This window comes from Arabidopsis lyrata, assembly GCF_000004255.2.
Source record: "Arabidopsis lyrata subsp. lyrata unplaced genomic scaffold ARALYscaffold_1, whole genome shotgun sequence".
NCBI lineage: Eukaryota > Viridiplantae > Streptophyta > Magnoliopsida > Brassicales > Brassicaceae > Arabidopsis > Arabidopsis lyrata.
In genome coordinates this window covers 10,346,704-10,373,975 of record NW_003302555.1, presented here as the reverse complement: position 1 = coordinate 10,373,975, position 27,272 = coordinate 10,346,704, and the positions used below count along the sequence as shown (strand labels likewise).

At 34.9% G+C, this 27,272-nt stretch overlaps 5 protein-coding genes and 1 pseudogene across 5 annotated transcripts; all 6 read left to right on the top strand.

Annotated features, from left to right (window-relative positions):
• Positions 1-1,678: 1,678 nt before the first annotated feature.
• On the top strand, positions 1,679-2,901 carry LOC9329342 (pectinesterase inhibitor 1). The gene has a single exon (XM_021010883.1). It carries the CDS (start codon positions 2,145-2,147, stop codon positions 2,640-2,642), a length of 498 nt encoding a protein of 165 aa, XP_020866542.1. The 5' UTR covers positions 1,679-2,144; the 3' UTR covers positions 2,643-2,901.
• Positions 2,902-5,160: 2,259 nt separating this feature from the next.
• On the top strand, positions 5,161-8,396 carry LOC9329341. Its single transcript, XM_002893234.2, has 7 exons — positions 5,161-5,807; positions 5,892-5,978; positions 6,057-6,266; positions 6,548-6,712; positions 7,084-7,137; positions 7,243-7,389; positions 7,809-8,396. Exons 1-7 carry the CDS (start codon positions 5,622-5,624, stop codon positions 8,184-8,186), a joined length of 1,227 nt encoding a protein of 408 aa, XP_002893280.1. The 5' UTR covers positions 5,161-5,621; the 3' UTR covers positions 8,187-8,396.
• A 755-nt stretch (positions 8,397-9,151) lies between these two features.
• LOC110225479 lies at positions 9,152-10,530 on the top strand (annotated as a pseudogene).
• A 2,099-nt stretch (positions 10,531-12,629) lies between these two features.
• On the top strand, positions 12,630-15,311 carry LOC9329340 (lipase). The gene is made up of 8 exons (XM_002893233.2): positions 12,630-13,277; positions 13,356-13,450; positions 13,531-13,634; positions 13,721-13,821; positions 13,917-14,020; positions 14,101-14,544; positions 14,626-14,757; positions 14,864-15,311. Exons 1-8 carry the CDS (start codon positions 13,026-13,028, stop codon positions 15,045-15,047), a joined length of 1,416 nt encoding a protein of 471 aa, XP_002893279.1. The 5' UTR covers positions 12,630-13,025; the 3' UTR covers positions 15,048-15,311.
• A 1,642-nt stretch (positions 15,312-16,953) lies between these two features.
• On the top strand, positions 16,954-19,024 carry LOC9329339 (tryptophan aminotransferase-related protein 1). The gene is made up of 5 exons (XM_002893232.2): positions 16,954-17,116; positions 17,279-17,582; positions 17,811-18,094; positions 18,263-18,552; positions 18,632-19,024. Exons 1-5 carry the CDS (start codon positions 17,031-17,033, stop codon positions 18,829-18,831), a joined length of 1,164 nt encoding a protein of 387 aa, XP_002893278.1. The 5' UTR covers positions 16,954-17,030; the 3' UTR covers positions 18,832-19,024.
• A 1,610-nt stretch (positions 19,025-20,634) lies between these two features.
• LOC9329338 (glutamate--glyoxylate aminotransferase 1) lies at positions 20,635-23,995 on the top strand. The gene is made up of 14 exons (XM_021012012.1): positions 20,635-20,919; positions 21,147-21,307; positions 21,513-21,578; positions 21,667-21,784; positions 21,873-21,954; positions 22,048-22,135; positions 22,218-22,376; positions 22,484-22,657; positions 22,748-22,879; positions 22,972-23,037; positions 23,120-23,184; positions 23,263-23,354; positions 23,447-23,603; positions 23,685-23,995. The coding sequence occupies exons 2-14, from the start codon at positions 21,191-21,193 to the stop codon at positions 23,812-23,814; spliced, it is 1,446 nt and encodes a 481-aa protein (XP_020867671.1). The 5' UTR covers positions 20,635-20,919; positions 21,147-21,190; the 3' UTR covers positions 23,815-23,995.
• Positions 23,996-27,272: the final 3,277 nt, after the last annotated feature.

Genomic DNA, 27,272 nt, shown 5'->3' with positions numbered 1-27,272 from the left:
GCCTTGCAGTTAGTCTCGGATTGTGGAATGTTTCAGTGCTTGGTGAATGCCATCAATGCGCTTCCTGGGTAGGCAAAGATGGTTATTAGAATGTCCCACATTGCTTGGGATTAAGATCTTTGGGTAGTATATAAAGGATGTGGCAATCCTTAACTCTTGAGCTAGCTTTTGGGTTAAGTTAGGCCACATTCCTAATAATGGCATGTCTTGTTGTATTTCCGAGATGTTGGGCTTGGGCTGTTTCCCGTTGGACCGTTTCCCACCCACATCTCGAGGAGGCCTATTAGAAAGTTCCACATTGCTTGGGATTAAGATCTTTGGGTAGTATATAAAGGATGTGGCAATCCTTAACTCTTGAGCTAGCTTTTGGGTTAAGTTAGGCCACATTCCTAATATGGTATCAGAGCTCAAGGTTGGCCCAACAAGCAAATTCCCACACAAATGGTTTCCCACCTATGTGGCCTATATAAGTGGCATGTCTTGTTGTATTTCCGAGATGTTGGGCTTGGGCTGTTTCCCGTTGGACCGTTTCCCACCCACATCTCGAGGAGGCCTATTAGAAGGTCCCACATTGCTTGGGATTAAGATCTTTGGGTAGTATATAAAGGATGTGGCAATCCTTAACTCTTGAGCGAGTTAAGGGTTAAGTTAGGCCACATTCCTAATATGGTATCAGAGCAAGGTTGGCCCAACAAGCAAATTCCCACACAAATGGTTTCCCACCTATGTGGCCCATATAAGTGGCATGTCTTGTTGTATTTCCGAGATGTTGGGCTTGGGCTGTTTCCCGTTGGACCGTTTCCCACCCACATCTCGAGGAGACCTATTAGAATGTCCCACATTGCTTGGGATTAAGATCTTTGGGTAATATATAAAGGATGTGGCAATCCTTAACTCTTGAGCTAGCTTTTGGGTTAAGTTAGGCCACATTCCTAATAATGGTCTCAAAGGCTTCAACGAGGAAATCAGTTGAGAGATTTGGAGGAAGATTTGTGAAGATTTAGGGAGAATAGGTAAAGAATTTGGTGGGGGAATAAACAAAGGCCTTGTGGAGCAAGGAGATGGAAGAAGATGTTATTGCCATTGATTGGTTACTTGAGGAGAAGATGCTACTAGATAAATAGAGAGAAACAGACATACACAAGTAATTGTGAACATGAATTTTTTTGTTAATGAGAGAAAAATAACAAATGCAACATTTAATTATACAGCTAAGAGTTGTAATGGTGCCCTACATGGATTAGTAATTTAAGACATTTTTCATGGATTAGTAACTTCATAATTCATATCCAAACTTGCTACAACCAGTAACATATGACGTTTTTAGAAGTACAATTAGGTCCCCGCATCTTCAATTTTGATACACGTTAATAAATTTGGTGACATACACTATATCAAGTAATTAAATGATAGAAAACACATTAAAAAGTTTAATTTACATTGTTTTGGTAAATATGGTGGTTGATTAAAGTATAGTGTGCAAATAATTAGTAGCATTATTAATTTAAAATTCTTCTAAGTCACTATATCAGGATTGTATCTTTTTTTTTTCAATATTAGTTAGAGCAACAAGAAAATTCACAACTCGAAATTCACACAAAACCCACCACAATAAACCTAAACAAATCACTTTTCTTTGTTTGTTAATTAGCCGTTTCATCCAAAAAGATCTTATCTCTTATCTTATCAATTACGTATTTACGTACCATTTGGTAAAAGTAATAATTCTTAATCTTAGCTATATATGCTGACATAATACTGTACATATGTAACTGAAATTCAACTCAATTTCAAAGACATCCATATGAAAACAGAAAATATAGATTTGTCCCCAAAATAGAAAAACAAAATAAGTTCAAAACAATACAATCAATTTAACAAGAAAACGATAACCCAATATCATACCTAATTAACAACACATACCAAAATAGAAATGTCCAGTCTAATTCACCGGTGGCAAATCAGTCAAAATACTTCTTCAAAAACTAACTAAATATAACCATTTTATTGCATACCCATATATAAACTCATCTCCCTCTTCTTCATCAAAACTAATCCACCACCCGGTGTTCAACAAACAAACACAAGAACGTGTATATATACACACAATATATATACGTTTCCGTGTATATACCATACACACAATGTCTATCAATCCCTATATGACCGTCCTCGGGGCGATCTTCCTCTTCGCCGCTACCTCAAGCCAAAGCATGGCAGCGTTGAGTCTTTCTCTCGCTGACCCCTGCACGGTCTCGGATTTTCCGGCATTGTGCAGAGGTACCATTAAGGGTCAAACTAATGTGAACGCAGCGACGGATGTGGCCATTAGAGAGCTGATGAAACGGACGAGGCAAGCCAAAGAAATCGCCGAGAAAGAGCTGAAACGCGATGGAGGAGTCGCGACTTGTTTGTCCAACTTCAATAGCGCGTTTGACAATTTGGACAAGGCTCTTACCAACATTAAGGAAAATGATGGTTTTAGCCTTAACATTAACCTTAGTGCCGCGTTGACGGATTACGATACTTGCAGCGACGCGATGAAGGAAACTCGGGAGATCAACGTCATTTATAAATCTGCTGGCGTTTTGTATAAAATGGCTGATAATTGCTTGGCGCTCTCAACCCTCGTTAAACATTGATTTTTAAGGAGAATTGGGGATTTCGAATGAAAAAATGTTTTTATGGGTTTATTTCTTTGTTATTTTATTTCTTTAATTTGATTAAGTTCACTTAAAAAAAAACAAGAAAAACAAACAAAAAGAGAGAGGATGACGATCATGTGTGTATGTAGATGGAAAATGTTTGGACACCGGGTTCTAATTTCAAACATGTCAATTTCTGTTCCATGTCTTAAAAGTTTTAATTCGTAATGTTATATTAGTTAGATATACTGTTCTACTTCTCTTTTTCACTCTTTGATTTGAGGTTCTAAATCTGTAGGTTTATTTTGAGAGAAATTAAGCATTCAACCGCAACCATTGCAAAACAAAAGTCTTTAATTAATAGGTTTTCTTTATTTGGAGGAGGGAGATCATATCTAAATTCAGATTTAAGGATGCGAGTAAAACTTTTGTCATTTTGAAAGACAATTACAAGTAAGGGTCAAATGCTTCCACAAAAAGAAAGACAATCATATGATTTATCGAAAATCAGCCCAATGTAGCTAAACCAAGGCAATGCAACTTGTTAAAAGAAATTGCAATTCACCTCAGGCAGATTTTCCCCCTATGACCTATGATAATACTTGCAAAAAATCCCTTAAAATGATAGATAATCGCATGTTCAATGTGTAATCTTAACCTCTCTTTTTTTTTTTTTTGGTTTTCTTAACTAGTACGTGTATTAGAATCTGTAATATTGTCATGGTTACATCATTAATGGACAACTCACAATAGGTATCCATTATGATGTACCCTAAACAAAGTTAATGCATGGTCCGAACATTAACGTCCAACCTTTCACGCCGCTTTGTAAATCATGTCTCATCATGTCATAGTTAATAACTCCAACGCCGAAACGTACTTTGTTTCAAACATTATGTCCTTAATGATCTAATTAACTAAGATCCTTACTGGTATTGTTCGAGATAAAATTGGAAAAAGCTGAGCTCTCGAGGTTGCTTTAGAGACACTATCATTGCTCTTACATCAAACTGTTTCCATTCTCCTTTTGTTAGCTTTAATACTCATCTTTAACTCTCTTTAACTTTTTTTCTCTCTCTCTCCTTTTCTCTATCTTCCTATCAAATAATTATTAAAATGTTACTCTAACTGTTATTTTTTTCCTATATACATTTGTTGCACATTTGATAGTATATATTGTTCATTGCTAAACTTCTCAAGGTCTAAATCAAGCTGAATTTGATTCTTTTGAAGGCATGGTAAGTCAAACTTAAGCGTCAAAGTCTGGTCAAATTTATATGTGTAATCTTTTTTTTTTTTTTTCGTTTTGTCAAAAAGAAAAATAATGAGAAATAACAAAATCATGATTGGCTAGGAACATTCATATTAAACGCATCCAATCATGTTTTTTTTTTATACCAAAGTTATGAAATTAAATATATAATAGAAATCCAAAGGCAACATTACATGTTTGCATGCTTTGGCTCTCAATCATTCCCTCGATTTTTAAAGACTAGACAATATCATTTTAACAAATTCACTCTCGAGGTCCATTCCACACTTCGTACTTGACTACTTGCTTTATTAAAAACGATTCTCTTCTAGACCAAGTTATATAAGATTAAATAGTGAATTCTAAAAATTTAAGGTGCCTAGTAAAAATTCCAACACGATAATCAGTACACTTGATTTTATTTGTTTGTAATGGAAATATCCAGGTGGACGAGCACCTTGAGCCAAATATCTAAGATATATCAATCTAAAGCATCTCAAGTAGTAATATATTAAGTAACCAAACTTATCTATCTTTTTGCTATTTAATAAACTCATTGGCCTAAATGTTTAAAATGTTAAGAAGCATTGGTAACATTCGTAATCACTTTGACGGATTCACCACTCTTTGAAGGAGGTTTACACTACTGGTTTCAGACTAGTGGCAATTAATTTTTCTATATATCAAACTCTTCTAATTTTTTTCGAACTTTCCACTTGTTGACGCATTCATTGTAAAACAGTTTTTTTTTGTTGAATATAATTTTACATTCATACATTTTTAAAAAATTTGAGTTTAAATATTAATTAACGAACGAGTTCTTGGAGTTTGGATGTTGGAGCCTATAAGTACTTCATGCATGCATCCTTGTAGGTCGTAGTAACATGAAAATTCATGCTTTGCAAATCATTATGCCCAATTGCTTGAGACTTATGAAAAACTATTTTTTAGTTAAATAATTTTGGACAAAGGACAATGTACCTTTTAGTATATTCAAGAGAAATCGACCAACACATACGTACCAAAATTAATATGACGAAATGTAAAACTAAATGAGTGTTAGTTTTCTTTGACACGATGGAATAAATAATAGATTGTTAAAGTAGCTGGATATTCAAATGTATGTGGAAAGTGGAAACAGAAGTTAAACGTCTAGAATAACTGAGAAAATCAAGATCTTAAGTTTTCAACTTTTATCTTTCAAACCAAATCCATGTTTTACCACAAAATTACCGTTTTCACATTACGATAAAGCTGCATCAAAATCTATTCTCTCCTTTTCATCATTTAATTAATATACAAAATTCCTCCCAAAACCCTAGTAAATAAAAAAATTAACACCATTCCATGATTTCATCACTACCTAGTATTTATATCACCTTATGTGTAAACCCACATGCTCCAAAACTTTCTCAACACAGAATTCTATCAATTTACGCTACTATACACTAATTCATTTATTTTTGAGGGGTGAGTTGATTCATTAATTCTTGGTTCTTTGGGGGTCTAGGTTTACTTAGAGAAGTGACTTATGTCTTTAATGGGTTTGTTGAAAGATGTGTCAGTGACATGAAGAAGACGAACAACAACAATAAGCTTGCAATAAATGTTTTGCCTTCATCTTCATCACACATCAACACCACACAAAAAGTGTTTTACATACTCTTCAGAAAAGTCAATACCGTGAAAAAGAGGAGACTCATCCTCACTCCTCAGCCATTACAATGTCTTCTTCTTCTTGTTTGATCTTCATTTTCATTCTCTTACTCTGTCTCTTCTCCTCCTCTGCTTCTCCACCAAATTCGACATCTGAAACTGAGATTCTCCGGCCTCTAAAAGAGATTCAAAAGCTGAAGCTCATCAGAAAACAACTCCAAAAGATCAATAAACCAGCCATCAAGACCATTCATGTAAATCCAAAAACTCTATTCCTTAAACTGTTTATTTCTTCTATATATAAACTAAGTCATGTAATGTTCTTGTGATGTTTGCAGAGCTCAGATGGAGATACGATAGATTGTGTTCCATCTCATAACCAGCCTGCTTTTGATCATCCTTTGTTACAAGGACAAAGACCAATGGTACTCACATTTTCTTGTTCTTCTTATTATAACTATTTCAATCTCAAAAGCCTCTAACTTCGCTGAAAACATGTTTAGGATCCACCGGAGATGCCCATAGGGTATAGCCAAGAAAACGAATCCTATGAAAATTTTCAGCTTTGGAGCTTGTCCGGTGAGTCTTGCCCGGAAGGTACGATTCCGATCAGAAGAACGACTGAACAAGACATGTTAAGAGCAAGTTCTGTCCGTAGATTTGGTCGGAAAATCAGGCGCGTGAGAAGGGATTCGAGCAGTAATGGCCACGAGGTACGTATCATTAGATTAATTAACTTTATCATAAAGTCAGACGTTTATATACTTTTCTTAATTTCTTTTGAAAAAACAGATAGATACATTAATAATACCAAAAACTACCTTTCTCGCAAATCTTTGCAATGCCATAAACAGAATTTTACTTGTCAGAGTGAATATTATTCTTTGCTCAAATCTATAAGAAAAAAAAGAAATATAATTCTCTAGTTCCACTTTTTTTTTTTTTCTCGATTTACAAACAAATTATCTTTTAGCATTATGGAAATAAATTGTAGCATGCGGTTGGATACGTATCGGGAAGTCAATATTACGGAGCAAAAGCAAGTATAAACGTGTGGACGCCACGTGTCATAAGCCAATACGAGTTTAGTCTATCTCAGATTTGGGTCATCGCCGGTTCTTTCGCCGACGATCTTAATACCATCGAAGCTGGTTGGCAGGCACGTGTCATCCATCACCTCCTTATTTTTTCATAGAAATAATTTATTGTAATTGTATTTGTATCTCTTACTCCCTCCGTTCCTAAAAGTTTGATGTTCTACCGTTTTGGTTTGTTCCACAAAGATTGATTTTTTAGATTTTTTCTTTAATTTTAGTTTATTTTCGTAGATTTCAAGACGTAATGATTAACTGTTTCAGATTACTATTGGTTCATAGGTTATTAAAAATGTTTAATAAAAATAAATAATTAAACAATGATTGTTTCTTAAAATATGTGAAATCTCTAGAAAATCAATCTTTTAGGAACAGAGGTAGTATTTACTTAGACTAAATGCTTCTAAATTTTTAGCATTTTGATTATGTTGGACAGATTAGTCCGGAGCTGTACGGAGACACTAATCCAAGATTCTTCACCTATTGGACGGTATAACTTTTCATCCAACTTCCATTATCTTTTGATCAAAAACTTTTTGTTTTTCTGTTTTTCTTAAAATTATTAAAAAGCTATTACTATTTTGTGTTGTTGCAGTCGGATGCCTACCAAGCAACAGGATGCTATAACTTACTATGTTCTGGTTTTGTTCAAACAAACAATCGAATCGCAATCGGAGCGGCAATTTCACCCGTTTCGTCGTATAAAGGTGGACAATTCGATATAAGTTTATTGATATGGAAGGTATTTCTCTTTTCCATGCATAACCATTTGATTAGTTTATACTTACTAATCCTTTATCTAGAATCTGTTCCCATTGGGTGGGGGCCGTGGGGCACGCACAACCGCATAAAGAAGGACTTTAACTCGAGTTTTGAGTACTCTTAAGTGTCTACCATATAGTTATTGACTTATTGCACGTCACATTAATTTAATAGAATTGTCTCCTAACAATTTAAACGCAATTGATTTGAGCACTAATTTAGTGTCTCCCTTAAATTATAGTACTAATATTCTTGATTAAAACCATGCACATGGCTTATCCATCATATGCTTTGCATGGTCAGCATAGCTCACTCAACTGATTCCGATACATGAATTCCATCTTTGATAGTTTAGAATTATTCCAATAACGCAATAATATGTCAAAATTCCACGTGTAGGACCCAAAGCATGGACACTGGTGGCTCCAATTCGGGTCGGGTACACTAGTCGGATATTGGCCCGTATCTCTGTTCACACACCTGAGAGAGCATGGGAACATGGTCCAGTTCGGTGGTGAGATCGTGAACACACGACCTGGTGGTTCACATACTTCGACTCAAATGGGCAGTGGCCATTTTGCAGGTGAAGGTTTTGGAAAAGCGTCTTACTTTAGGAATCTTCAAATGGTAGATTGGGACAATACTCTTATTCCGATATCTAATCTTAAAGTTCTCGCGGATCATCCAAATTGTTATGACATAAGAGGAGGAGTAAACCGTGTTTGGGGTAACTATTTTTACTACGGAGGACCGGGTAAAAACTCGAAATGTCCATAGAGAAAAGCAAAAAAAAGTGGATAGTGTTGTTCTGAGCTTACGTAAATGAGATTTTTTGGGATTTAGGGCTCAGGACAATGATGAAAGATCCATAGATATATTTTTTTTGTTTGTAAGAAAAGAATTGTATCGACTGATTGATATGTTATCAAATGTATAAATGTAGAATATGAAGTGCTAAGTGGAAGTAGGGCTTTATATTTTTTCCTATGTCTTTCTTTGTCTGTAATGCATGACTGAAAAAAATTATAACACATAATTTATAAACTGACAATTGGCTAAACTCTCACGGTCTATCCATACTTTCATTTCTGAATTATATACACTTCAGAAGACTCAAGAAAGCTAATGGTTCTCACAATACAAAACCAAGACTTGAATTACGATTCCATTTGATATAATTTTTTTTTTTTCCTAAAGATTATCCATAAATATAATTAGAGAAAAAAGATCTGATCTCGTAGACTTGTAGTTTGCTTATAGCCTAATACTTAATATGGATAGAAGAACAGAATTTGTTTTTAAAATGTTAACTGACGAAGTGGCTATTCGCGATTGGTGGTTTAAAATCCTAGGTGGACAGCTTCAAAAGTTTATAGCCTCGACTTTTATATAGTATAGATTTCAGATTTAATATTCATAATAGCTATAGAAATTGATAAAGAAAATTTCCTTTTTGTTTTCTTATAGGAATTAATTTGACAAGAAATTTGCTTTTTTTTATTTCATTAGCGCAAACAATCTTGCTATAATCTTCTATATTGATCTTACCAAAAAAAAAAACAAAACCTCCTTCCATATAGATTTGATTTTTATCTGTAACTACCTTTTTTTTTTTTTTCAAACATTTGTTGTTATCTTTTAGAAAATTTACTTTGAACTATTCATAAATATATAATTTTTGACAAATTTCCTTTCCTAAAAGTGGAACGAAATGGTGATTTTTTCCAATTATTTATATTCTCCTTTTTTTGATAAAAAAAAAAATTCTTAGGAAAAGTTGCAGAGAGCATAAAGCGATTAAGAGAGAAAATAGAAGAAGAAGAGTAGAATAATTGGAACCAAGGAACTACGAGGACAGAAGAATCTATCATCTAAAGAGGTAAGGGCATAGTGTTTTGCTTTTTGATTCCTTCTTCTATTTCCAATTACTCTTATTTATTTATATTTGAACCATATCGTCAATCCTCTCTTCATCAGTTTAGTATGGAATTGCTACCCCATGATGTGTTTGAGCAAATTCTGGAGAGACTTCCGGTGAAATCTCTCCTTAGATTCAAGTGTGTATCGAAACAGTGGAGATCTACAATAGAATCTAGGAGATTCAAAGAAACACAATTGATCCGTAGGCAATCACAGGATCCAGATGTCCTTTTAGTGTCCGTGGCTGATAATTCTGTTGCTAATCCAAACATAGAAGCTCTAAGATCCCTACTCCTTGGGAGAACACATTGTACCAAGTTTGTAGTAGTAGTTGTGACGGTCTGGTATGCCTCTACGATGTCGACAATTCAAGTATTGTGGTTAATCCCACCACTAGATGGCATCGAACCTTTCCTTTATCTAGCTATCAACTACTCACTTTCAACACTTGGAAAACAAACATGGCCACTGGATCCCCCTTCCCCCAGCTTGGATTCGGTAAAGACAAATTCAGGTGTATATACAAGCCCGTTTGGTTATATAACTCACTCGAGTTAGGCCTAGAAAACGCCACTACATGTGAAGTTTTTGATTTCAGCACCAACACTTGGAGGTTCGTAGTCCCTGCCTCTCCTTATCGGATTCTCTTTTCTCAGGATCCTATATATTTTGACGGCTCACTTCATTGGTTCACCGCCCCCTATGAGGGTGAAACCAAGGTTTTGTCTTTCGATCTTCACACCGAAACTTTCAAAGCCATCTCTAAAGCTCCTTTTGTCCACGACTCTCATACAGAGATCATCATGTGCAACCTTAATAATTGTTTGTGCGTGTCCGAGGTTCAGTGGCCCGAGCAAAAGATATGGTCGTTCAGTGCAGCGAAGGAAGCATGGGATGAAATATATTCGATAGATCTGGTTTCAACTTTTGATTGGTTTGGGTTCCACAAATTTGCACTCAGACCACTAGCAGTTTTAGGGAAGAACAAGTTACTGCTTTATGAACGTGATTCTGGGGATTCACTGGTACTACATGATCCCCAAACTGGATCATATGATTTAGTTTTCACATCTAAATCAAGTGCAGATATTCTTTGTTATTTCCAAAGTTTGATCTCTATATTGTAAACTCGGATAGAGCAGTGTGATGTTATGCTTTTAAACTTTCTGGTTTTGAATGGTAACCCATTATCAAAACGGTACAGCGTGTACAGTTTTGACATTTACCAATCACAAAAGCTTTATCAAAAGCGTTATTAGCAGTTTTACTCTCAGTTTTTTTGTACAGCTTTTTTGTACACCTATATCTTACAGTTTTGCGCTATATCTTACAGTTTTGCACTATTCCGGTAAAGCTTACAGCTGTAGCTAACAGCTAAAAAACTTGTACAGTTTTTGGTTACCAATCAGACTCTCTATTTTTTCTTTTGGGCTGTTTGTTGCAATACACCCGTACTATAGCCGTTTAACTCATATCATCATGTACTTTCGGCTTCTGCCCTATTTAGTATGTATTCTTTTTCTTCTTTCTAATTCTATCAAATCTATAAAATTCTTTATGAAGTCATAAAATTCAATTAATCTCATTAATTGCAATTAAAAATCGTAAAGCCGTGTTTATTGTATCACGATTTGGGGCAAAATGTATTTTTTTTCTTATAAAATCGAACACTCACTTTCAACAAGAGGGCTTACCTTGGGATTGAATAGTTTTGACAAGTCAAACTCGGTTTTACATAAATACAATATTTTGAATGCGATTTTACGATTTTTAATCACAAATGAAGGAGATTAATTGAATTTGGTGAACTGGAAAGAAGTATAGATTGGACTGAATTAGAAAGAAAAAGAAGAATACATGATAAATTAGGTAGAAAGTACAAATTGATATGACTTGAACGGCCATAGTACAAGTGTAATCCTGCATGCAACCTTTTTTTTTTTTCAACGAAAATTTTGATTTTATAGAGTTTTTACACCAATTAAGAAAAATATTTAATGTTTAGTTATAAATATATCGTTTATTCATATCAAACCCTTTCTCATAGCTATTAACCAATAGTAATTCATCAAATTTTAAAATTCTCAATTAATGATTATTGAAATTCATAATTTATTAACATTAATTGATAAAATTTTACAGAAAATCAATTTTTTTGATACAAAAATAAAACCTCAAAAATCATTCTTTATGATACAAAGGGAGTACAATCGAATGTTTGATTGAAAACTTAATAAACATAGTTTTTCGGATTTTTTTTCTCTATTTAAACAAATTTATTGTATGAATTTTAGGTTCAACAAAAATAAAAATATGGATGGTTTCTTTGCATGAGTCGTCTTGTTAGTTGAACCTTAAACTCATTAGTTTCTCGAAATTGCTCACATTCACATTTTAGTACTCCCTCTGTTCCTAAAAGATTGATTTTCTAGAGATTTCACATTTTTTTAAGAAACAATCATTGTTTAATTATTTACTTTTATTAAATATTTTTTAATAAATTATGAACCAATAGTAATTTGAAATAGTTAATCATTACGTTTTGAAATCTACGATTTATTAAAATCAGTTAATTAAAAATAAAAAAAATCTAGAAAATCAATATTTGTGAAACAAACTCAAAACACTAGAACATCAAACTTCAATGAACGGAGGGAATAATTACTTTTTCGAAAATCGTGAAATTTGAAACCTTACACTCATGCATTTTTATTAAATTTATTAAATCCATACATTAATTTAACGGAAAAAAAAAAACCGATGAGTAAAGAAGTACTCAAACAATCAAACTAATCTACCAAGAAGGTTATAGGTAAGATCTTTAGGACATGCTAAAGTTGACTACTCTGAATAAAGATTTTAAACTAATTAAGAGAAACATGCTTAATTGTAGAGATTCAAAATTAACACACACAAATCTAAAAGCTCCAAACCAAATTTACTTTTTCTCTGTAGAAATGTCATTCATAAAGTTTCAAACGTGGAGGTGTGTACGACGTGATTTAATGTGGACCACGAAAACTTATTAGAAATTTCACGAAACATGAAGAAGCATTCTCCCAACACTTGTATGTATTATTTGACAGTTCAGCAACTGCTCCTACTTATACCAACCAAATGTTACATTTATTTTTATTTAATTTTGTAAATAAAACAGTTCACCACATATTTCTCAAATCTCAATGGAACCCACTTTTATTTTCCCAAAACATACACGTTTCATCTTATACACAAGAAAGCATCAATCACGAAACACAATTTCGAGATTTTTCCTAAAAAACAAAGTTAAATAGAGAAAATAAAAATTAAGTGTGCGTCTTTCATTGGTCCTTAGAAAACAGAGCTCTCTTTCATGCGTGAGGGCAGAAAAACGAACGAGAAAGTTGTGTGTTTCTGAGAGATAAACCATTTTACACAGAAAGAATCATTCAATCAAAAACAGTGATTCATCATAATTTGATTGTTCATCATCTTCTTTAGGGTTTTTGATATTGATTCAATGTTGATACAGAGCAATCTCTGTTGACTCGTTTTCTTCTTTCTTTCACTGTAGTTTCTTATTAGGTAATCTGAAGAACCAAAATTGGAATTTGGTTCATCTTCTTTGTGAAAAATCAGATTTTGATTACTGGGTTTTAAACAAGATTGGTTTTTGAGACGAAAGATTTGAGTTTTGGGTTTTGGTTAAGGAGGAGGATGATTCCATGGTTGATGGTATCAGCTATACAGGTAGCAGAGCTATCTGTGAGCTCCGTTGTTCATATGTTTTATGGGCTTTATATATTTAGCTCTGCCGTCGCCGGAGATCTTACTCAGTCGTTGAGCGAGTCAATCTTCAAACCCAAAGCCACCATTGAAGTCAGACAAATTGACCAAGAAAAGACTAAAGACGTCAATGATTTGCCTCCCATTGTTTTGGTTCATGGGATTTTCGGATTTGGCAAAGGAGTAAGTTCAAAACTTTCTTTGCTTTTCTACATGCAAGTGTTTTTTTTTTGTTTTCGTTAATTGGATTTGCCATTGCAGAGATTAGGTGGATTATCATACTTTGCTGGAGCAGAGAAGAAGGATGAGAGAGTGTTAGTGCCTGATTTGGGGTCTTTGACGAGTGTACACGATAGGTAAAAGAGAAAGTTCCAATCTTTTTGTTATCATATAGTTTCAACTCTCAAGGGGAATTGCTGATAAAGTGTTTTTGTAGGGCAAGAGAACTGTTTTATTATCTGAAAGGTGGATTAGTTGATTATGGTGAAGAACATAGTAAAGCTTGTGGGCATTCTCAATTTGGTCGTTTTTATGAAAAAGGTTTAGTCTTTTATGTGTTCTCTTTGGATTTTTTGAGTAGCTTTTAGATTGACTCTTGTGCTGATGAATGGTTGATTTTACTTCAGGGGAATACCAAGAATGGGATGAAGATCATCCTATTCACTTTGTTGGTCATTCTGCTGGTGCTCAAGTTGTTCGTGTGTTGCAGCAAATGCTCGCTGACAAGGTAAACTGTGTAAAATAACTAAAGACTTTATCAATTGATTGAGTTGGATTTGGTTGTGTTGTTGAACTTATTTGCTTGTGTTTTGTTATGTTCAGATGTTTGAGGGTTATGAGAACACGAATGAGAACTGGGTGTTGAGTTTAACATCTTTGTCAGGGGCATTAAACGGGACTACTCGAACCTACATCGATGGAATTCAGTGAGTTTCTCTTCTTTCTTGTGACCTCTTCCTTAACAATTCTTCGAATTATAATCCAAAATGTGTGCTATTGTTGTCAGACCGGAAGACGGGAAGTCCCTGAAACCTATATCACTGCTTCAGATTTGCAAACTTGGAGTCATAATGTATGACTGGATTGACATTCCTTGGCTCAAATCCTATTACAATTTCGGGTTCGACCATTTCAACATGTCGAGAAAGAAGACAGGTGTCCGCGGCCTAGTCGATCTTCTTCTTGGAAACGCAGGTCCTTTTGCTGCATCTGGAGATTGGATCTTGCCTGACCTCTCAATCCAGAGTTCAATGAAGCTAAACGCTAGTCTGCAGACTTTCCCAAACACGTTCTACTTCAGCTATGCGACTAAGCGTACTACTAAACCTCTTGGAATGATGACTGTTCCTTCAGGCGTGATGGGAATCCATCCTCTGCTTTTCATCCGCGTGTTGCAGATGAGTCAGTGGCAATTTCCTCGTGACATTCCTCTGCCTTATAAAGGCTACAGGTCAGATTCTCTGAACTTTGTTTCTCCACTTAAAGCTACACCATACAGTATACTAATCTCTGTTCAAATTTGGTATTGCAGAGATGAAGATTGGCAGGACAATGATGGAGCACTGAACACAATATCCATGACTCACCCACGAATTCCGGTTGAACATCGTAGTCTCATTCTTCGTAGTGACTCAGACTGTCTCCCTCTCCTACCAGGCATTTGGTTAGTCCTCTTCTCGCTTTAGCCATTACATTTGACCTGGATTACAGTTTCTTGGAGATTCAGTGAAAGATAAATAGTCTTACCGGTTTTTCTTGGTATGTTTCAGGTACTACAAGATCGTGGAGGCAGATCATATAATGTTTATTATAAACCGAGAGCGAGCAGGTGTGGAGTTCGATTTGATCTACGACAGTATCTTTGAGCGGTGCAGGAAACATGTATTCAGGAAGGCTCCTCAGACATTGCCTAACGAAGCTCAACACCATGAAAGAGGAGACCAAGAAGAATAGAGAGACCAAAATGTCATCAACAAATGTATGGCTTCGTTTGTACAACAAGAATCCCCAAAGCTCAAGATTTTGGTGTCTCCTAACTCTGACCAGCGTCTTAAGATTACTGGATTAGGATTTGTAATTGACAGTGTTCACTATGTGTATGATAATATCCTATTCGAAGATAACGTTTCCATGTTGCCTTGAATTCTGTTAGAAATCTCAAGTCTAGTATAACATGAGACTAAACTAGTGTATAAAAGATATGAATTCATCTAGCTATTGCCGAGTATGTTTTTTGTTAGATCGTCGCATCTCGCGTGTATAAAATAGTGTAAGGCTAGTTTTGAGTCCTTTTGACGTTTAACACCACTCGTTTGACACGCAATAAAGGATGTGCATGTAAAGTGAGTGACGTTTTAAACTTCAAATAATTATTTTCAAATTAAACTGATATCTCTTTGTTTTAAGTTTATTAAGTATCCATAGATTCATTATTTATTGTTTTTTTTTAATGTTACTTTATATCATTAAAAACATTGTAGAAGCAGTGTTATTATGATCCTAAAACTAGATTTGATAATTTGCTTTTTTTGTCCAAATTAATAATTTGGCTTCATAGTAATACTAATAGTTGCAATTTTGATTATATAATACTATCAATTATATTTTAAATAGCATGAGATTTATATTGGTCATTTAAATATACTTGAATTAATAATATTTAATTTAAAATATCTAATTTAATGCTATGTTTTTTTTGTCAACAACTTATTCCCACTATAATATTTAAACTTTTATGTGACACAATGACGGTATTAACAAAAAGAAGACGGCGTTACATTTTTAACGTGGTTTAATATACAAATTTTATGTGACACGATGACGGCACTAACAAAAAAAATTACGGTACTACATTTTTAACATGGTTTAATAAAAAAATTGATGTGACACAATATCGGCGCTGATAAAAAATGACGGCGCTACACTTTTAATTACGGTTTAATATATAAATTTCACGCCAGACAATGACGGTATTAATAAATTTTATATGGTTTAATATAAATAAAATGGAGTCATTATTATTTTATTACATCATTTATAATTTAAATCATTGAGTTATAATTGATTTTTTTCTTTTTTAGCAATTCATAGTAGCTAAACTAAACTGCATAGAAACTCAACATGTTACATGGTAGATATAAATCTATCTGAATACAAAAGATTAATGTTTTAAGTTATACTCCTAAACTCTACTAGCGACTTTAAATTTAGAAATATTATAGCTAAATCCTAAACCCTAAATATTAAATTTTGAAAATTTATATCGATCCACATTTACGGATTCTCAATATATAGAGTCCACAATTTTATCAAGTTTGTATCTAAAAATATTTCTTGTACGGTTAAATTCGATTATATCTATACTAGTTATCTTGAACATATCACAAAATATCTTTAACTACTAATTTATCCCAAATTCACTGTAAGAACAAATAAAAAGGAAATGAAAATAGAACGATAACACAACACGTGGGGACATACTGCTGGAGTAAAACCTGTGTTCTTATCTAAGTGAAATGTATCTGACTTAAAATTCTAGTATTAAATAGTAATTAAATAAAAGAAATTATCTAGATAATAATCTCTTGACCACATCCCTTAAATAAGTTTTCTACAAAAGTATGATAGATTCGTTATGACATTTGGCGTAGTTAGGAGAACGATCATAACTATGAGATACATATTGACCCAAAATTGTTGAATAACTAAATATTGACCACAAAAATGGAGCATATGTTTCTACAGCTGACAATACACAACACAAATATTTTACCTTTTTGGAGTTGTATTTACCTTTTAATTAATAGACTCCATATAAGTTATTTATTTTCAGTACTCCCCTTATAAATAGACTCCATACGATTTTCCCAATCACTAACATTCTTCTTACACATTGTTAAAATAGCCAGCAAGAGAGTAAACAAGGACACGAAGAAGATGATTGGGTGTGAAAATTCGAAGAAATCATACAGTGATTCGAACAAGGAGAAGTGCTTGTCGGATGACGTCATCAATCTTGATCAGTATGTGTTCTATTTCTACCAAAAACTCACTTTTATTGCATAATCATCCACTGAAAATCAACTTTGTTAATTTCGTTTTGTCAAAGCAAACCGTCTTGACGTAGAGATTCATGATGGATTCTGAAAAAAAGAGATTGATTTGCTTGTAAACAATTTTTGCAGAGGAGATCCGACGGCGTTTCAAGAGTATTGGATGAAGAAGAAGGATAGGTGTACGGTGGTGATACCAGCATGGGATCTGATGAGTTACTTCAGCGATACAACGAACGTGTGTTGGTTCCTAGAGCCAGAGCTTGAGAAGGCGATCAAGGCGTTGCATGGTGCAATCGGTAATGCAGCTACCGAGGAACGCTACATCGTGGTGGGGACTGGCTCGTCACAGCTTTGTCAGGCCGCTTTGTTTGCTCTTTCGTCGCTCTCTAAGGTCAAACCTGTCAGCATCGTCGTAGCGGTTCCTTATTACTCCGTAAGCCCTCACCCACTGGTTTAATTTGGTGTATATATTTTAGATATTCACTAGCGTTCTTATTTTAGGGTTTTGACGTTTTGTAGACATGTTTCTTGACCACAAAGAAAAATACAAAAACTGACCTTAGTTTAATTAATGCTCATGTCCCAATTTTTTTTTGGCTACCAAAAACATATTCTTCATTTAAAGTACGCTCAATATTTTGGTTTTTATGTATTGTTATAGACATACGTGGAGGAGGCATCGTATGTTCAATCGTCGCTATACAAATGGGAAGGAGACGCAAGGACGTTTGACAACAAAGGACCGTATATAGAGTTGGTGACGTCACCGAACAACCCTGATGGGACCATGAGAGAGCCGGTGGTGAACCGTAGGGAGGATGGGAAAGTGATCCACGACTTCGCGTATTACTGGCCACACTACACTCCCATCACTCGCCGTCAAGACCATGACCTTATGCTCTTCACCTTCTCCAAAATCACTGGCCACGCTGGGTCACGCATTGGGTGAGACTAACTAACCACTTGATCATGTTTGTTTAAACACGGTGATATAGTTTTAAGCGACATATACTAAATTAAAATTTAGTTGTCTCTAAATCAACTTATTTATGTAAGATTTCTTTTTACATATTGTTGTAGAATTATTGAATATGTTACGTTTTGTGGGTGAAGGTGGGCGTTAGTGAAGGACATAGAGGTTGCTAAGAAGATGGTGCACTACTTAACAATAAACTCCATTGGTGTGTCGAAGGAGTCACAAACTCGAGCCACTACAATTCTCAACGAACTGACCAAAACCTGTCGGACTCAATCGGAGAGCTTCTTCGAGTATGGCTACGAGAAGATGAAGTCACGGTGGGAGAGGCTACGAGAGGTCGTTGAATCCGGTGACGCATTCACTCTCCCTAATTACCCTCAAGCCTTCTGCAACTTCTTTGGCAAAACCATCTCCACTTCTCCTGGTACGTACTAGAAACAACAAACCCATTTTTGTGTTGAATTTGTTAACGGTTGGGTCGTTAACGGTTTGTGTTGTTGTAGCGTTTGCCTGGTTGGGGTATAAAGAGGAAAGAGATCTTGGAAGTCTCTTGAAGGAGAAGAAGGTTTTGACGAGAGGAGGGGACCGATGTGGTTGTGATAGGAAGTACGTCCGTGTCAGCATGCTTAGCCGCGACGACGACTTTGACGTCTTTATCCACAGACTCGCCACCATCAAGGATCTCAAATGCAACCAGCCTTGAGTGTTTTATTTAACATTTTGGTAATGTTTTGTTATAAACTTTTTAAAGTAATGTTACATAATAATTTATCATAAAAGAACTTTAATGTTGGTTTTTAATCGTTAACGATACAAAAAAGTACTTGAGTTTGTATTGGAACAACCACAAGAATTTTTTTCCAAGAAGATGCTAATGAAAATGAATATTGGCAATGTCAAAGGATTTTCCAATGACTTAGAACTGAATAACAACCTTAACTATAAATTTTTCAGATGAGAAAACTTTTCATCTCATCTTAAAGAGCGAGTGTTAGCATGCATTTTTGGAAATGAACCTTAGAGCCGTAGAGTACAAAATTAAGAGCTAAAATCAACGGATGGTTTTTTCAAGGGGAGTTTTATAACACAAACTGTAGTATCTCAGCTTCTAAGAATTCAACTTTATTTTTAACTAAATAAGTTTCCCACATAAAATAAATTCTAAGCTGCGCTACAAGAGAAATCAACATTCTTAGTTCACGATAAGTGCTATTATACATGTTTATTAGCGTTTTCATAAACGCTATGTTATCGACATATATGGTAGATGTCATATATTTAGCTGACAGTTAATTTAATTTAGTTTGACTTCTTAGACTTTTTTCTCTTCTAAATATGAGATCCCATGCTATACCACGTTATTATATGTCTATATGCATATTTTAGATAACATCAAAATTTCTTTGACTTTAACCAAATAGGGAATACAAGTTTGCATAAATAGTCTTTCATATTTTTAGATAGATAATATCCGTTACAAATTAATATTTAAAAGAAACTAACATATATGTATATTAGGGTGGTTTACAATGATTCAATTTGCACATACATCAAAATGTAATACTAGATGTGGCAATATAAGCCTCGGTAGGTTGTATTTTTAGTCCTGAATTAATTTTTCTTTTGTCATCTGAATTTTATTGAAAATACTAAAAAGGAATACTTGTTGAAATACAACTTAAGCCGGTGGAAAGATAAAATTTCTCCGGAATCTAAAGCTCTATGAAAAGGAAACAAACGACTGATACTACATGTCTAAAGGAATACAATGATAAAAGAAGAAACCTACAACAAAGCTAGATGAGAACAGAAAATCTCGACAAAATAGAATCAACAAGAAATCATGTCGCCGAAGATCCGTTACTAGTACATATCGAAGATGCCTGCGGCCAACCATTGATAATCCAATCCTCCTCTAAAGATGCCAACTGCCTAAAAATAACATTTCTGAAATAAAATCCAATTCGAGATATATTGTCTATTGATATGAGTTAACCATTTCAAGAAAATATGACCAAGGATATGACTAGATCCACTAATTACCAATTGCTTATGCATCATTTGAAACACATGAAACTTAAGAAACTGTTTTTTCGTATCGATTCTTATAATACAAAAGAAAGTACTGATAGAAGAAGTATAAAAAAAATCAAACAACTCATTTTGATTCACTTATGAAGTCTTGAGTTCAGTCATTCACTTATCAATTCTCAAAATTGAAGTGTTGAAATAACTTAAGCCCTTTGAGAGTACGAGGAGCCAATAGGCCCAAGACGATCCACTAGTAAACACAAACGTGCTGCGTCCAAAAGAGAACGAAACAAAAACGAAGGATACGTGGGTCGACCCTATTGGTCGTCTCCCAAACGCACAATTTTCTCAGAAGAAGAGTCCATAACATGACAAAACTAAACAATCTCTTCGTCTGGAATCTCCACCACATTTTATTCTCTTCCAAATTATCTGCTTCTATTTTTATTTCCTTAAGAACGGTCTTCGTAGCATAAAAACGAGACACGGATAGATAGATATCGTGAATTGACTTTTGTCTGACAAATCGTCTTCGTCAATTTCAGTGGCTCTGCTGCTTCCTTTGTTGTGAAGCCACATGATTGGATTGAGGAATGATCCAAATTCATGTCATACACACAATTGTAATCTGCTACACAAAATACTTTTTAAAATCACACACACTAATATTTTAACTCTACCCACTCTTTTCTTGCCTTTGCTCTTCAACCAAACGTGACTCTCCAGATAGACTTTTGGGGTCACAACATTGAGTTTGAAGGTTTGTGATTTCTTCTTTTGGATCGATCATTGATCTTGAAATACCCTTCTGAAAAGGCGTCTCCTTTTTCTGTTTAATTAAGAATTTGTTCTGGAAAATGAGCTACAGAAACCCAGAAATTAGGGGCCTTTGTGTGCTCTTAGAGTCAATTTAGTTTTGATCTTGATTCATTTATCCAATCTGGCTTTTTTGTTTCATTGCTGTGAATTGTTTTGTTCCAATTGTAGAGGAGTGTAGAAGTGAGCTAGCGATTGCTTAAGAGTGAACATAAATGGCTCTCAAGGCATTAGACTATGATACTCTGAATGAAAACGTCAAGAAGTGTCAATACGCCGTCAGAGGTGAACTCTATCTCCGAGCTTCTGAGCTTCAGAAAGAAGGCAAAAAGGTAAACACTTTTGGTTGTCTTGTGCCTTTTCATCTTGGTTTTACTCTATGTGTCTCTGTATCCAACTTCAATATGAAACAAGGAGCTTTAGATAGACTAGACAGTCTAGACCTGTGGTCCTTTGTTGGTTTTGGACTTGATTCTAGCACTTGATTTGTCCTCAGTTATTGGCAGTTGCTAACTTGGAATGAATATTACATAACAGATTATCTTCACAAACGTTGGGAACCCTCATGCTTTAGGACAGAAGCCGTTGACATTTCCTCGTCAGGTATGTGTATCTACAATTCTCAGACGACTAGAGTAGTAGACTTCAATCTAGGTTAAGCCTAAATAGTAAAGAAAACAACCAATTGCAGGTGGTTGCGCTTTGTCAAGCTCCGTTTCTACTAGATGACCCAAATGTTGGAATGCTGTTTCCAGCTGATGCTATTGCAAGAGCTAAACATTATCTTTCCTTGACTTCAGGCGGTTTAGGTATGACCTTATTTAGCCCATCTATGATTTGTAAATTAGTGTTGACAATCAGAAAAAGTTAGTTATATTGCCTTTTCTGTTTCATTAGGTGCTTACAGTGACTCCAGAGGCCTTCCAGGAGTTAGGAAAGAGGTTGCTGAGTTCATTCAACGACGTGATGGGTATCCAAGGTGATTGCTCTCATTCCACTTTTTCCTGCTCAGTGGATTATATTTTGTTGTTGAAACAAACCCAGCTTAGGCTTTCTGCTTCTTTATTTTTAGTGATCCAGAACTCATCTTTCTCACTGATGGAGCTAGCAAAGGTGTGATGCAAATCTTGAATTGTGTTATACGCGGTGATGGAGACGGGGTAATGCTCTGTCCCAGGAGATCTTTTCTGCTGTGATTTACCCCTGACATTCATTTATAAGTTTCTATTTCCCGTTTGACAGATTCTAGTTCCGGTTCCACAGTATCCACTCTACTCAGCTACCATATCACTGTTAGGTGGTACTCTTGTTCCTTACTATCTTGATGAGTCTCAAAACTGGGGACTTGATGTTAATAACCTTCGACAATCCGTTGCTCAGGCTCGTTCTCAAGGGATAACTGTAAGCACTCTTGTTCCTTTTTCTCTTGCAATAATCGGTGATGCAGTTAGCGTTGAGGCCTATGTCTTTCTTCTTCCAGTTACAAATTGCTTTGAATGTGTATACAGGTAAGGGCAATGGTGATCATTAACCCTGGGAACCCAACTGGTCAGTGTCTAAGCGAAGCTAACATAAGAGAGATATTGAAGTTCTGTTATAACGAGAAATTGGTTCTTCTGGGAGACGAGGTTTATCAGCAGAACATATACCAGGATGAGCGTCCCTTTATCAGCTCCAAGAAGGTTAGCTTCTATCGTTGGCTTCATGTGTCGGAAACTTGTGCCTGATTTGTGATCCTTCTTTTGACATGACCATTCTTAAAAAATCATAAGGTTTTGATGGAAATGGGTTCACCGTTCAGCAAGGGAGTTCAGCTTGTATCTTTTCACACAGTCTCGAAAGGATATTGGGGCGAATGTGGACAGCGAGGTGGATACTTTGAGATGACCAACCTCCCTCCAAGGGTTTGTCTTACTCTCTGTTTTAACCTTTATTTAGTTACTTTATGTTATGTGTCAAACATAACATAATCATAATAAGATTTCTGATTTTGCAGGTTGTTGAGGAGATATACAAGGTTGCATCAATTGCCCTCAGCCCCAATGTCTCTGCGCAGATTTTTGTAAGTCAAAGGTCTTAAAGTAATTTGGATTTGCTTTTGTAGAAATCATCAGTATGTTCTGAGAGTGATATGACCTGTGCAGATGGGTTTGATGGTTAGTCCTCCAAAGCCTGGAGATATTTCATATGATCAGTTCGCCCGTGAAAGGTATATATATAAGCTTACACTCTCGTGATCATCAGCCATGGATTGAATAACAAATCCCCCTTTTGCACATTTCTTTAGCAAGGGGATTCTTGAATCTTTGAGAAGAAGAGCAAGGATCATGACTGATGGATTCAACAGCTGCAAAAACGTCGTGTGCAATTTCACAGAAGGTAAAACAATAATGAAGCAATAAGCACCTGTCCAGTGTAGATATTTAGAAGTATATGTTGTTGAAGTTGATTCTTTCTTGTGTAAATGCTAGGTGCAATGTATTCGTTTCCTCAAATACGGTTACCACCGGGAGCTATCCAAGCTGCAAAACAAGCTGGAAAAGTGCCAGACGTTTTCTACTGTCTGAAGCTCTTAGAAGCCACAGGAATCTCCACAGTCCCTGGCTCTGGATTTGGACAGAAAGAAGGGTAAAGAATCTCCAAATACGATTCCGTTCTTGCTCATTTGATCTCTTCTTATGAACTCATACCTCTTGTGGATTTTGACAGCGTGTTCCATCTGAGGACAACGATCCTGCCAGCGGAAGAAGAGATGCCGGAGATCATGGATAGCTTCAAGAAGTTCAACGACGAGTTCATGACTCAGTACGATAATAACGTTGGTTATTCGAGAATGTGATTACTTCTTCAGTTCTTGTGAACGACTATTGTGTTCTGCTACACTCTTTAAAACTAAATCTCTGTAGTACACTCTTTCTCTTTGTCCTATTCTATAAACTCTCTCTCTTTCGCTCTATACTTCTATTTTCAATTGGAAACAGATTAAATCTTTATCTCAATGAAATGAAGTTTATGCGATACCTTTTTTTTATGTGGTACGTACGTAATGTGAAATTTGTAATTATGCAATTATAATAAAGAAAAAAATAATCCATGTCCTAGTTTATTTTTGATTATGAAGAAAAAATCCGACTTAATACTTCTTTAATTAATTAATATGATAAATCCAAACTGTGATATAGTCTATTTATTCTTAATCCTTGCTTAAAATCCTCACTGATTTTTTTTTTTTCTTAATCAACGAAGCACCAAAGTTACATACGACAAAGCTTCCACAAACTAAAGAAACAAAACAAAAAGGAAAAAATTGTTAATAAAAGAAAATTTTGGTAAGCTATGGATTTTGTGGGAAAAGAGGTGCAGAGTAATAAGAAGGGTAAAGAAGAAAACAGAGAAGTAGCAGAATTGGAGAAGAAGCCAATTGTTAATGGAGACCAACTGATCAAGATTCTGTCGCCGGTTAATTGTCCTGTGACGAAGCCGGAGAAGGAAGAGGAGGAAGAGTGCACAACGCCTAAAGCAGAGGAGTTTAGGATTCCGCAGCCGCTAGAATGTCCGCCGGCTCCCAAACCTAAACGCCGGAGAGGCGGAGATCATTCTTCTCTGGTGGCGCCAACAATTAGTTTTCAAACTTTGTGATTTTTTTGTTTTTGTTTTTGATGCAAGCAACTTGGGATGAGGCAAAGATTACTCAATACTCTACTTATCGATTTATAATAATTTTGTTTGATGTTTTTTTTCTCGTTTTGGTGTTTCAATGTTTTAATATCGTTTATGTGATCGAGTTGTTTCGGCCTCAACTGCGATTATGAGAAGAAGAAACAACATGTTTCAAAGTCCAAACTGTTGCATCAAGGACAAACTCATCCACTGATGTTAAGCATATGGATTCAGGTATTGTTAATTAGGACATATCTTTTCTTTTCTTTTTTTTTTTTAATTTTAAAATTATATTATCAACCCAAATAGGCTTTTGGCTTTTGGGTTACAGACAAATCACGGTTACAAAAGAGACAAAGCCCAAAACGGAAATTGTCGGAGAAAAAGAGATCTTAGCCGGACGGTACACAGGAGACACGAAATCTAGACTACAAACCTGACGCTACCAAGGACGACTCCATAGCAACAGGGCTTCCGACGACGACAAGCACTTAACCGGATATGTTCAATCAATTAGGACATATCTTACTTTGTTTGTATTTTTTTTTAAATTGTTTTATCTACGAACGAATTAACAATATCTCTAGATTTACTGACTAACTAGTGATGCAGTTTAAATTAAAGATAATCTAATTAAAAAGAAAATTTATATGCTAGTATTTTTCTAGCATTGACGTTCTTCAAAAAAAATAACAGAAAATGATGTCGTGTGTCACAAACTAGTTTCACGTTCTAAAAATTCCCGCCTACTCCGATTACTCCCCGCTTAATCGCTAGGTCCATCCTATCCGCCTCGATTAATGACTAATCTCCTAAAGAAATCTTTGTCTTACTATAGTTTGACCATTGTTACTAAAGCAATAAATATCCTTGCAGTTCTACTTCTACTTTAGACTCCTTATAAACAGTGACGAACATCATTTCTTCAACTTGAGTCAAAAGTCTACCTTTTCTGGCGTTATTTCTTTGTTCAGTTCTTTTGGGGAATATGAAGAGCTTGAACCAACACCCGAAGTTCCAATTCCTCCAAGACTTCCAATATACTTTTGCAGAGCAGCTGATACCCGATTACTCTCCGCCTAATCCGATTACTTTTCGTTTAATCCGATTACTCCCCGCCTAATCTTACATATCCCGATTATTTTTAGATTCCAAGTATGAAAAAAACTTTTTATTTTTGTTATTCAATCATTTAAATTGGGAGTTTGTGATGTTTTACAATAACTTATGTTCAAACTTTAATAAAAATCATAAATTTGTAATAAAAATCATAAAAATTTGTCTTAAAAATACAGTTTTATATATGTCTTTACTGCAATTATGAAAACAATATTAGATTAATATGTTTTAAAAATATTAAAATAACCCTAAAACTAATCAACGATTTTAATCCGATTTTCCGATTAATCGCTAGGCCCATACTGAGCGTCCGACTAGCGCCTAGCGATTTTCAAACAAGGGTTTCAAATAAGGATGAAATTTTTTGTTGTGAAAAGTAATTTAAACATAAAAGGATTTAGATTTTTTTTCTTAAAACTGCAATTAGCCCTTGATTAATGAATGTAGATTTTGTAGAGGTTTTTGGTTATGAATTTTGTTAGCTTTTGTTTTTTCATGGCAATGAATGTTTCTGATCTTTAAAATAGTTTCTGGTAAATTAGATGACAATTCTTTTTCTTTTGACAAAAGAATATTATCTAGATAATTTATATCGAATTATAAATTGCATTAATTTGATTTATATTTGTTTTGTTTTTTTATAGAAAGATGTCGTCATTTGGTGATTTATAGAATGACGTCGTTTCCTTTTTTTTATGGTTGAAAATTTTCTGTCTTGCTCCAAATGCATTTAAATGTGCTTTGCAGTTTCCACAGACCAATTATAAGCAAACTATAATTTTCCGGTTGTATTTCCGTTCATGATGCTATTAGACAATTAGTAAATATTAATTTTTATAATAATGCTCAATTGCTCAATGTTGAATACTTGAAAGATAGATACCAAATGACTTGAGTTCAGTCAACTAATTTCAGAAAGTAAAATTGGGTGATAAAGGTCACTAAAAGTTAGACCACTTTATCCTCGATCGTACACTCCATTGCATCTCTGAATTATGGAACAATACTAGAATCTTGACAAGCCTTAACTAAATTTTTAGAACCTAGTATGCTTAATTACTTATAAAACTTTATATTTATCTATACGCTATCATAGACATATAAATATATGCATTATGCCCAAGCCTTTCTGGTCTAGTGGCAGATGAAGCTTTGGTGAAGGGTGAAATTCCCAGATCCGAGTTCGTTTCTTCCTGAAAACAAAAACACATTTGTTTGGGAAGTCTGTCAGCTTGGCCCAATTGGTTTACCTGGTAGTCAGAAATGCAGGCGGTCTGACTACCCCCTGGCATTAGTCGGAAGGTATTCCAAACTCGGATCATGCAGTGTGGTGGCCCAATTCTACATGGATCGGGAGAAGTCCACTCTGTAGTACGTCGGTGCGTTCCTACCGACACTACAAAAAAAACATGTGGATAGCATCACTTATTTTCTATACTTACATCGGTTATCGAATGATACAAATGAGTTACCATCACTTATATAATTGATATCAAAAGTGGCGATGCAAATTAATGC

What these genes read in the sequence shown, in the direction of transcription:
- LOC9329342 (XM_021010883.1), top strand. Translation starts at nt 2,145, where the DNA reads ATGTCTATCAATCCCTATATGACCGTCCTCGGGGCGATCTTCCTCTTC.
- LOC9329341 (XM_002893234.2), top strand. Translation starts at nt 5,622, where the DNA reads ATGTCTTCTTCTTCTTGTTTGATCTTCATTTTCATTCTCTTACTCTGT. An exon ending in CGAGCAGTAATGGCCACGAG is followed by an intron (nt 6,267 to 6,547) that starts GTACGTATCATT and finishes AATAAATTGTAG; the next exon opens with CATGCGGTTGGATACGTATC. An exon ending in CCATCGAAGCTGGTTGGCAG is followed by an intron (nt 6,713 to 7,083) that starts GCACGTGTCATC and finishes TATGTTGGACAG; the next exon opens with ATTAGTCCGGAGCTGTACGG.
- LOC9329340 (XM_002893233.2), top strand. Translation starts at nt 13,026, where the DNA reads ATGATTCCATGGTTGATGGTATCAGCTATACAGGTAGCAGAGCTATCT. An exon ending in AGCAAATGCTCGCTGACAAG is followed by an intron (nt 13,822 to 13,916) that starts GTAAACTGTGTA and finishes TGTTATGTTCAG; the next exon opens with ATGTTTGAGGGTTATGAGAA. An exon ending in CCTCTCCTACCAGGCATTTG is followed by an intron (nt 14,758 to 14,863) that starts GTTAGTCCTCTT and finishes GGTATGTTTCAG; the next exon opens with GTACTACAAGATCGTGGAGG.
- LOC9329339 (XM_002893232.2), top strand. Translation starts at nt 17,031, where the DNA reads ATGATTGGGTGTGAAAATTCGAAGAAATCATACAGTGATTCGAACAAG. An exon ending in TAGCGGTTCCTTATTACTCC is followed by an intron (nt 17,583 to 17,810) that starts GTAAGCCCTCAC and finishes GTATTGTTATAG; the next exon opens with ACATACGTGGAGGAGGCATC. An exon ending in CACGCTGGGTCACGCATTGG is followed by an intron (nt 18,095 to 18,262) that starts GTGAGACTAACT and finishes TTGTGGGTGAAG; the next exon opens with GTGGGCGTTAGTGAAGGACA.
- LOC9329338 (XM_021012012.1), top strand. Translation starts at nt 21,191, where the DNA reads ATGGCTCTCAAGGCATTAGACTATGATACTCTGAATGAAAACGTCAAG. An exon ending in TTCAGAAAGAAGGCAAAAAG is followed by an intron (nt 21,308 to 21,512) that starts GTAAACACTTTT and finishes ATTACATAACAG; the next exon opens with ATTATCTTCACAAACGTTGG. An exon ending in CTCGTTCTCAAGGGATAACT is followed by an intron (nt 22,377 to 22,483) that starts GTAAGCACTCTT and finishes ATGTGTATACAG; the next exon opens with GTAAGGGCAATGGTGATCAT.